Source organism: Castanea sativa, chromosome 9 (genome assembly GCF_040712315.1).
Source record: "Castanea sativa cultivar Marrone di Chiusa Pesio chromosome 9, ASM4071231v1".
Classification (NCBI taxonomy): Eukaryota; Viridiplantae; Streptophyta; class Magnoliopsida; order Fagales; family Fagaceae; genus Castanea; species Castanea sativa.
Window position 1 is genome coordinate 44,475,233 of NC_134021.1, and position 9,926 is coordinate 44,485,158.

At 36.4% G+C, this 9,926-nt stretch overlaps 1 protein-coding gene across 6 annotated transcripts; it reads left to right on the plus strand.

Annotated features, from left to right (window-relative positions):
* Positions 1-446: 446 nt before the first annotated feature.
* Positions 447-9,562, plus strand: LOC142609792 (uncharacterized). 6 transcript variants are annotated; one of them, XR_012839683.1, is made up of 10 exons: positions 447-2,610; positions 2,720-2,816; positions 4,158-4,227; positions 5,468-5,579; positions 6,196-6,297; positions 7,269-7,359; positions 7,478-7,823; positions 8,568-8,749; positions 8,970-9,024; positions 9,122-9,562. XR_012839683.1 is itself a non-coding variant. In XM_075781513.1 (10 exons), the coding sequence occupies exons 1-3, from the start codon at positions 514-516 to the stop codon at positions 5,473-5,475; spliced, it is 411 nt and encodes a 136-aa protein (XP_075637628.1). In that variant the 5' UTR covers positions 447-513; the 3' UTR covers positions 5,476-5,579; positions 5,713-5,912; positions 6,196-6,297; positions 7,269-7,359; positions 7,478-7,823; positions 8,568-8,749; positions 8,970-9,024; positions 9,122-9,562. The 6 variants fall into 6 exon arrangements, 2 of the variants coding, with proteins under 2 accessions (XP_075637628.1, XP_075637627.1); XM_075781513.1 differs by lacking the exon at positions 2,720-2,816 and adding an exon at positions 5,713-5,912 and having other exon boundaries at positions 447-846; XR_012839681.1 differs by having other exon boundaries at positions 447-2,816.
* The last annotated feature ends 364 nt before the right edge of the window (positions 9,563-9,926 follow it).

Consider the following 9,926-nt stretch of genomic DNA (forward strand, 5'->3'; position numbering starts at 1 on the left):
AGTGAATTATGTTACTCTCGTATAAAAAGAGAAGGTAATAAGGTTGCTTATTTTTTAGCTCGATATGCTTTAGAAATTTTGAATTTTGTAGTGTGGATAGAGGATGTTTCACCATCTTTATTTTTTTGTTATCTAAGCTGACATTCTTGGTTTTCATTTTCATTGATATAATGTATGTTTGGGAAGTGCGTTTTGTGGGTTTCTCAGCGTCTAACTTTTTTTAGTGGATCTGTGCAGTATTCACGGGACACATAAGTATTTTCTTGAGTTTTTAAGCAAAAATAACTTTAAAATTAAGTCCCACAATACTATTTACATATTTAAAAATTATTGTAATTCGTATACTTAAAATTTATTTTACAATAGTATATTTAATTTGCAGTTCTTAGTTTTCAGACAAGCTGATCCAAATAGTCCCATAAAGTTCGACTGTTTCCTTAAAAAAAAAAAAAATCACTCCTCCATCAGCTCCAGCTTCTTCGGCCAATTATAGCTCTGGTAAGTGGGTAAAAAATGGAACTATCATCGGACTGGAAATCCTTCTTCCCATTATCGTCAGTTTTCAAACCTCCATTTCTCCTTGCAGACTCAAAACCCATATTGGGTCCTCTCTTCTTCAACCCTAAACCCAAAACCCTTTCTGTTCTCTTCTCCTCTCCATTTCTGCCAAACCCACCACCACCTTTCCTCCAAACCCACAACCTCCTCTCCTTCCAACTCCCTCCTTCTCTTCTTCCCCACCGGTCCCAACTCCGACCGACTCGGCTTCTTGCTTCTTTCTGTCAAAGCTTCCCGTTTCGACATCTGGGGCGCCAAAGACGATGGCGTTTTACACGAAAGTACCGGGTAATAATCATTATCATTCCACTGTTGTTGGGTATTTGCTGGCTTCTACATTTTGCTCTGTGCATTGGTTTGTTGTTCAGGAAATTCATAATTTTGGTAAATTTCCCAGAGTTTCTTGTTTAGGTTCTAAGGTTTTTAAGACTAGTTCTGTTGTGTATGCTTGTTGGAGTCCACATATACCCGAGGAGAGTGTAGTTTTGTTAGAAAGTGGTGTTTTGTTCTTGTTTGATTTGGAGTCTTGTCTTAGAACAAGTAGGACTTCCAACTCCAATGCGCATTTTAGAGGGACTAAGTTGCCTGTATCGTGGGGTGCTGTTGCTGATTTGGGGAATTGTAAATGGTTGAGCTGTGAATTCAGATGGCATCCTAGGATTTTGATTGTTGCCCAGTCTGATGCTGTTTTCTTGGTCGATTTGAGGTTTGATGGGTGTGCTGTGAGTTTTTTAGCTAAGGTTGAGATGTTGAGGATGTATACTTTGGTTCAAAATGAACGGTTCCTTTCGTTTACAATGGCGGGGGGATCTGATGGTTTCTGTTTTGCATTGGCCTCGGATAGTTTGTTGGTTCTTTGTGACGTGCGGAAACCAATGATGCCGTTGTTGCAATGGGCTCATGGTCTTGATAATCCGTGCCATATTAATGTATTTAGATTGTCGGAATTGAGATCAAACTCGAGGGAGGTGGGCTTCTGAATTGAGTTTTTGTATTATACTGGGATCTTTTTGGAATTGTGAGTTCAATCTATTTTGTTATGGACCTACTTTACCAACCCCAAGAGGATCCATTATTTCTGTAGTTTCGAAAACCCATTATGCATGGGAGCTCCCTTCAGATCTCTGATTGTCGGGTCGTGAGTGTCAATGTGGAAGTTGTCTTGTGAGAGAGGAGATTTTGAAGGATGATCTTCCTGAATGGATTGATTGGCAGCATAAGATAGAATTGGCTTTGGGTTTTGTCATTTTAAACAAAGATCTATCAGCAATGCTTTCTGAGTTGAATGAATTTGGTGGTTTTACATTGATAAGACTTATGTCATCTGGGAAGCTTGAATCACAAAGCTATTATGCCTCGTGGAAGTTGAAAGAACTTCATACAGAGCGGTTCCATTTTAAAGATAATTCCTTGTATATTATGGATGATGAGGAGTACAAATTTCCTAGAAGATTTATGTGAAACTTGATAAACTCTCTGCATATTTTGAGTGATAGTCTAACTGAAGTCCTGCTTTCAAAATTGAAAAAGCCTTGCAAGGGTCCTTGAGAAAAAATCTTTTAGCTTAGAATCTCATGAAATCTTGTGTGAGAAGTTGAAGGCTTGTGGGTTCGGTCGATTGAGATCGTCTCCTGATGTACACAAACACACATGTTGTATCAAATTCAGAAGGAGAGAGGAGTTGGAATTTATTGTTCCGGCATGGTCCTCAAGATTGGCAAGCAACCACTATCTATTCATTCTTTGAGTTTATTTATTCCTCTATGCTGAGGGGTGAGGGGGATGATCAGCTGGTCTGGAGATTGACTACATTGGGTGTTTTTGATGTGTGCTCTTTTTATAAGCTATTATCTAGTCTTACCACTGATGTCTTTTCTTGGGAGTGTGTATGGCATATTAAGGTGCCTAAACGAGTTTCTTTCTACTTATGGACAGCAGCTAATGATGGGATACTCACCATTGACAACCTTATTAAGAAAGGTCAGTTTTTGGTTAATAGGTGTTGCTTATGTTGCTGTGATGGGGAATCAATGAATCACCTTCTTCTTCATTGTAAGTTCTCTCATGCATTATGGTGTGAAGCTTTTGCAGTGTTTGGGATTCAATGGGTAATGCCAAGGTCAGTGAACTTTTTTTTTATTTTTTTTATTTGGAGAAACAGGTTTGGAAAGCATTGTTCAACCATTTGGAATATGGTCCTGGCATGTGTAATGTAGTTAGTCTGGTAGGAACGTAATGCCCGGATTTTTAAAGATAAGGTGAGAACGTTGGAACATCTAAAAAGTCTACTTTTTCGTACTTTGTTTCTTTAGGCTCGTGTTTGGGGGTGTACGAATTGTACTGCTTTATCTGATTTGTTAGTTTCTATTTTCTTTAGTTCTTGATTTTCTTGTATTTGGTTCATTGTTCAAAGTGTTCACCATCGTGAACATGATGTTCAATTCTTTTCAATAAAAGTCTTACTACTTATCAAAAAAAAATGCAGCAAACACCTCAGCTGCTCTATCACGAATTACCGCTCCCATATCTCCAGTCCCATCTTTGATGCTCAAACCAGCAGCATTTAGCTTAAAACAGCTTGCATCAGGACATAACCACTTCACTGGATCCAGATTGAAGTGAATATCCTGCTGTGTCTGCTCAATGAATCATTTTGTCATTTAAACATTCAACATACATTCAAAAGCCACAATAGGAAATAAAAAAAAAAACTTAAACCAGAACCCACATTGTTGCCGCATTGAGAAACAGAGGAACTCAAAATTCAGCAAAACTGGGAGGTTCTGACCTCGACATTTTGGTACAGAAGGTCAACTACCGAATGGCACTTTAAGGCTTTCAATGCCGATTTATCCTGCCTTCTCCTCTTACTTCCATCATCCTACAGCAGCTTCTTGATAGTTAAATGCACTTGTTGGGAACTTGTAACTCAAATGGGAAACTCAGATTTGGGTTAATTCATGTATCAAGGTCAATTAGTCAATGTTAGTTACAAGTAGTGCATGCATATTCCACTTCATCAATATTGGCACCTAAACTTGTTGTTTTGCATCTGTAGTATGTGATATTTTTTCATTTTTCATGCTATTCAACTTGCAATTCAGAGCTTGGCACCTGTGCTTGTATTCTCGTTTCAAAGGATCTTCCATAAACATTTTATGCGGAATGAGGCCGTACTACATTCTCATGGTTCCATTGTTTCACTTCTCTTCATAATGAAGATTATCTACTGACTTGAATTACAGCCAGAGGTTATTTGGCACAATTAGTTGTTTCTTATCACATTTGCATTGGTATTCTTTAGGGGGAGAAGTTTGGTTTATACTTTATAGTTAATACATATTTAGATGAAATCAGTTTCTTTTGGCATTTTACGTTGTAGATATTGCAAACACATCTCATGGACCTATGCTTTTCTTGGTACATTCATAAGTACTTGCTTTGAGCTTATTTGGCATGTTAATTGTAGTTAGTTGGTTCCCTAAAAACATTTATGCTTTCAGCCCTATATGTGAAGTGGCAGCCTTCTCTGTACAGTATTAAAAAGGCTGTTAAATTTCTTTAGCTGAATTTTGTTAAACCTTTGTATGCTTGTGCAGATGAGCTTGGAGAAGGAGAATACAAAGGCCTTTCTTATACTCAATGAGAATTATACGCACATTCAAGGAGGTAAGAGCTATTATTTATAGAAGTATGATGTTGTAACTGTCCTGTACAACTTTTATTTGGTCTGTTGATTCTTTATCAACCCTATTAGTTTCTTAAGAGTACAACTTTGAAGCTCTGCCAGAATTTTAGGCCTGATCTTGTGTAAATGTGCATAATGAGATCTTTATCCCATACATGTCACTCAGTTCTATCCTTTAATTTTTTTTTTTTGGCCAAAAACCTTGGAGCTTAAAACTCTTAATCAGATAATGGCTGTTCACTGCCATTACCCTACTATTGGTGGATTGTGATTTGGCCCACAAAATGGCTTGATACTGATAGTGGAAGCCTAGCTGCCACTAAAGTAGCATTTGAAGTAGATTTATCTATCCACATGAAGTCTTCTTCTGCTAAATTGAATATTCATCTGAAGTCAATTATGATATCCAGTTAGGAAGTCAATGCACTCAAATAATATTTTCCCTGAATAATGAGGATACATGACAGTATGTATAGTAAGCACATCATCTGAAAATATGGAGAGGACCTTAAAGAGTTTTACTGTCTTGCAACATAGGAAACTAGATTATATGGTTTGGTAGTTTATGTATGCCAATATTTCCTCCTCCCTTTTCATGCTTTCATGATTTTCTTTTTTGTGTATGTTGTGGTGGGGGGCTGTGGTCCAACTCTGTCTTTCTTCTTGATGTATTACATTTTCTGTTGTCAACCTTTTAAAGTAAGCTTAGTAATTGAGTCATTTGAAGCTTCTTGTGTCATTATTACTTAAGTTAAATTGTAACCACACCCTTTTTATAATTTTTATTTGATTTTAAACTAGAGCGAAACAACCGGTGTTTTGAGGATTTTGAAAGGACAGTAATCAATCTAAAACGATTATTCTTTAAAATGCTAATAGATTGGATGTCTATCGTAGAAAGCCATTCTATCTCTTCGATTTATGATTTGATGGATGCTTGTAATTTGTGTTTTGATTGTATTGATCCCTAGTTGTGTACGTCGTGTATACTTGGGTGACTCTCTTTTTTAATGTTCGAATAACATTTTTATTACTTATAAAAAAAAAAAAAAAATCGGGGTTCACGTGATAACCTAGTGGTAATGGCATCCCTTGTGGTGCCCCATTTTTGTGGGTTGAGCCCCACCTCCTTCTCCCCCTCTATCTATCTACCTATCAAAAAAAGTACTAATTCCATGATAAGAGAGATTGCTGTATTAGTAATGTGTTTTTTATATGTAGGGCAATGAAGAATTCAGGAAAGCTTCTTATGATATACTCCTTAAGATAAGTGCCAGCTTGAAAGGCTCATCAGCTATTTCTGATGCACCTTATCACAAACTGATTTAGCATGGTAAGTATTTAAATGATTTTACTTCAACATCTGATTTGATACTAATGGTACCTTTAATTACTTGATCCTTTGATGTATCACCAGTTCCACAGCTGCTTTCATCATTTATATCTAATGATTTTACATTAATCAGATGATGGGCTATCTTTCTGGCTCATCTGCTCAGCTAAAAAGTGGAACGGTGTCTGCTTTATCAGTATGGGTTTATCAGGATGTAGATATCTGTCTGTCAATGCCTGATCTTGTCCCCTTACTTTTATCTTGGCTGCATACCAAAGTGGTGGAAGTGATAAAACTGATTGTTTTCTTAATTGCTCCTGATTCAGAGTGTTGGTATGATTTTGCTTTTGATGCTAGTTGATTGCATATTTAAAGGCTGTTTTGGGCTTTTTGAAAGTACTAGTGTCATGCTTACAAGACAAAGACCTGCACAGTCTTTTGTATGATGTCGTGTATGAAGTTCAACCATGGTCATTGTCCCCAGACATCATTTTAGATCAAAGGCACATGCAAATTTGACATGAAGCAATTATTTGCCTTATATACATAATAATGAAAATGTATTGGTGTTGGTGTTGGAAATTTTCAACACATGCACTTACATCTTTATTTACAGGCCATTGTAATAATGGAGATTTTGATGCGGAAGTGAGGTTCTGCAATAGTCGAGCCAGTTACTCCAGAGAAATATAAGGGTTTTCTGAAGGCCATTTTGGAGGTGATTCTTTCATTTCCTGTTTATGCTTTTTGTTAAATATAATTTATTTTAATTTTAGGGAGGGACTTGATCATTAATTGGTTGAGAACTCCTTTGAGCTCTGTCCAGGCCCGGAGTTTGAAATTTATTGACCAGAATAAAATTTTTTTGAACTGTGTAATCTCTTCTGAAAATTGTTGGTGATGCAAATATAGCTAGATCATAGGTTCCTTGCCATGGAGGCGTTGTTTTAAATTGTAAATTAATGACACATGGCATTAATAAACAAAAATGCTTATTCTGCTTTCCAAATAAATTTCAAACTGGCAGAAGTGTGTCATGTGAGCTCGACTAGGTGGATGACAAAGATGGAGGTGGGGGATAGTTAAATGGGATTAGTAGTCTGGAGGAGGTTAAATCATGCCAGAGACATTGTGCATGAAATGAACCCAAGCTAGTGTTCAAAGCTCGGTGTCTGGCTTTGAGCCTTTGTATGGTCTTGCGCTTGTGTTGCCTGGAATTCCTTGTGTGTTTGTAAGAAGTGTCATAAACCAGAATTCATCCCCAATGCTAACAACTTTTTTTTTTTTTGGGGGGTGGGGTTTGGGGGGGGGGGGGGGGGTTGTTAAGATATTCTGATTTTGTTATTAAAATTTGACATAGACCAGCTATAGGCTGTTATAGTGTTATTTGATTGTTATCCTTGCATTCTTCTCTTATTTCACCCTTTTCCTCTGTTCTCTACTATCAATTTGGTCTCATAGTGTGTCCTCACCCATTTATTAGATGAAGTCCTCTAGTTGAAGACACATAATGACTTTCTTTTCCCCCTTAATGAATGAGCATTATTAGTTTAAAGTTTAAACATGGGGAAACTGATGTCCCTCCTGCAGTGGTTTTTCTTTTGGTGGGAGTTCATTTGGTGTGTTTGATGAAGAATCATATTAAATATATGATGGAAGATTATGCTGTCTTTGTATATCTTATTGCAGAATTGCCATTGGAAAACAAGTCCAAAGAATCTGGTGCTGGTGATACAGAAATAACGCTTGCAGATTCATTTACAAAGGCTTCTTTATCCATGTACGACTGATCACATTTTATATGCTGATCTGTTCTTTCTTTAGATCTCGCTTTATCCTTTCTTTAGATCTCCATCTCATTACTGTTGGACTAGCTTATTTTGCTTTATTGTTTTTAGGCTGGAGAAGAGGAAACACAAAGCATTGGTTCTATAACTGAGGAGAATGGTTCAGTAGAACAAAGGAAAAGAAAGAGAGAGAAGAAAATCAATGCCCTTATCCCTAGCTCAAATGAGTGTCACTTGTCATATGGTATTGTTGGTGGTTTAAGAGAAGTTTAAAGGGCTAAGTGCTCTAATAATGCAAAATCACTGAAGAGTCGGCAGAAGGAAAGACAAAAGAATAGCAATAGGAATCACAAAAATTATGACAAGTCATGACCAGAGAAAGATGGAGCTGACTAACTCTAGCAATAAAGATGAAGCAATCCATACACCTAGTGCTTCCAAATTAGTCAAACACAAGGTAGGGATGAAAAGACAGAAGATTCATTAAGGAGCCATGATGTGCACAAAGTCTGAATGGCAATTGCTTCCTTGAAGCATGAGAATAATTTGGCACACTCTGCTTATACTACTTCCCATTTAACACATGTTAAATTTTCTGAATAGCAATTGCTTCCTAGTCTAGCTTCTTCAATTTAGAGCTCATTTAACACGTTTAATATGGGAATAGCCATTTATAACATATTCATATTTAGAAAATGTACAACCAATAGGATTGGAGCAAGTCCTTGTATAAATACTCAACTTGTAACTCTAATCTCTTTTGTGAATTGTGATGCATTTGCTTGGATCTTTCTCTTGTAATTCTCTCCCTAAATCCCTCTCAATTTCAATTATCTCTCTATCTATCTCTATCTTTCACTTCTTCAATAATTCCTTATTCTATCTCATTCTCCCATTATCTCACAATTAAACCCTACTCTAGTTTTTTCATCAAGTTTATTTCTCCAATCTCTAAACAATGACCTAAAACCGCAAGTTTGATCTTAACAATAACCCTCCTGTACCTAACAGATGCTCTAGATACAACTATCTATATGCCCCATTGCCACCCTTCTTTCCTCAACAAATTGTAAAAGGAGTTGTAGATTTATAAGGAAAGTGTTGACTGTTCTGGATTGAATAATATCCTGACTGTGGCCATATCACAATAAATGGTCTTAGAAGTTCATCTTATAAGTTCCTTTCTTTTTAATTATTTCAGGGGAGAAAGTTGTTGGAAAGTGTGGAAAACCTCTTCATTGCAATGTAGCACATTCCACAGGATTATTCCCTACTTCATGATCCAGGGAAGTAATTTTGCACTTGGTAATGGAAGAGGTGGAGAATCAGTCTATGGCTAGAAGCTTGCTGACAAGAACATCAGGATGAAGCATACTGGACCAGGTAAGACTGGTTTCTCCTCGACCCAATTATTTCAGTAATGCTGGTAGTAACATTGTTTTATATATAAATATATATCTTTTGCACAGGACTTTTGAATGGAAAATGCTTGCCCTGAAACAAATGGTTCACAAACGTCATTTCTTAAAAAATGTTTCTAAAAGGATGACACTTTTTTTTGGATTTAGCTTATTGTTATTGATTATTTTTGTTGTTGCTTTAGGGTTGGTTGGTGTTTTGTTCAAGATTATTGAGAGATATCACTTTCTTCTTTGTTGGTAATGATTCACTGTAGCTTTCACTTACATACTAAATTTGCATATTATATACTCATTTGACTGAAAATTTATTTTCCCATATGGCTGTTCATTGCAGTCTTACACTCCCAATTTTTCAGTTGCTGCCCCTCTAGCAGAGACGTCAGTACAAACGAAGTATATCTCTGAACTTGAAAGTGATCTTCCAATTGTTTCTACTTTCTGGGCCTGTGATCGTAATGTTAGAGGAACACCTCCCATCTCTTCCATTCCTCTCTCTGCATTGGGAGTTTGGATGCAGATGGACTATATGTTCCTCTTCTGTGAAATAAAGTTTTCGTAAAAAAAGAATATAAAACAATCAATGAATTTTCACAAAAGAAGTCCAATTATTTCTAAGAGATAATTTTTCTTACTTTTCAATTGAAACGAAAGTGTGGAATAGAAATTTTATTATATTGTAATACTTGTTAGTACTATGTTAATGTTGGCATTTTATATAATTTATCCTATATTGAGTCACTGGATTGAATGAAAAGCTAAACTTCTACTTTTACTACCGTATTTGGTCATTCTACTTCATTTAATTTTCTAGTCCTCTAGTACATTCAACACTTGTTAACTATCAATGAATCTCTCTTACGGAAATTATCAATTGTCAGTATTTTTTTTCATTGTTGTCAGTGCAAAAAACATAACTATTTGTTGGGACCTTGCACCCTATATGCTTTTTCCATGGGAAAATGTGGCTTTGTTGGTCTCCACAAAACTTGATTTTCACTATTAGAGAAGGGGAAAGATGATCCTTTTCCAACTTTAGATCTCCAATTCACCATTTTTCAGTGGAGAGCAAACCACTATCTAATCCACCAAGTGTGATTTTTTGGTGTCCCCAATTCCTCATAGAAAGTGCTTTTGAAGCA

Bases quoted from the DNA above. Each gene is read 5' to 3' on its own strand.
- LOC142609792 (XM_075781513.1), top strand. From the start codon at position 514: ATGGAACTATCATCGGACTGGAAATCCTTCTTCCCATTATCGTCAGTT. The intron at 847-4,157 runs GTAATAATCATT...ATGCTTGTGCAG, and splicing joins GTTTTACACGAAAGTACCGG to ATGAGCTTGGAGAAGGAGAA.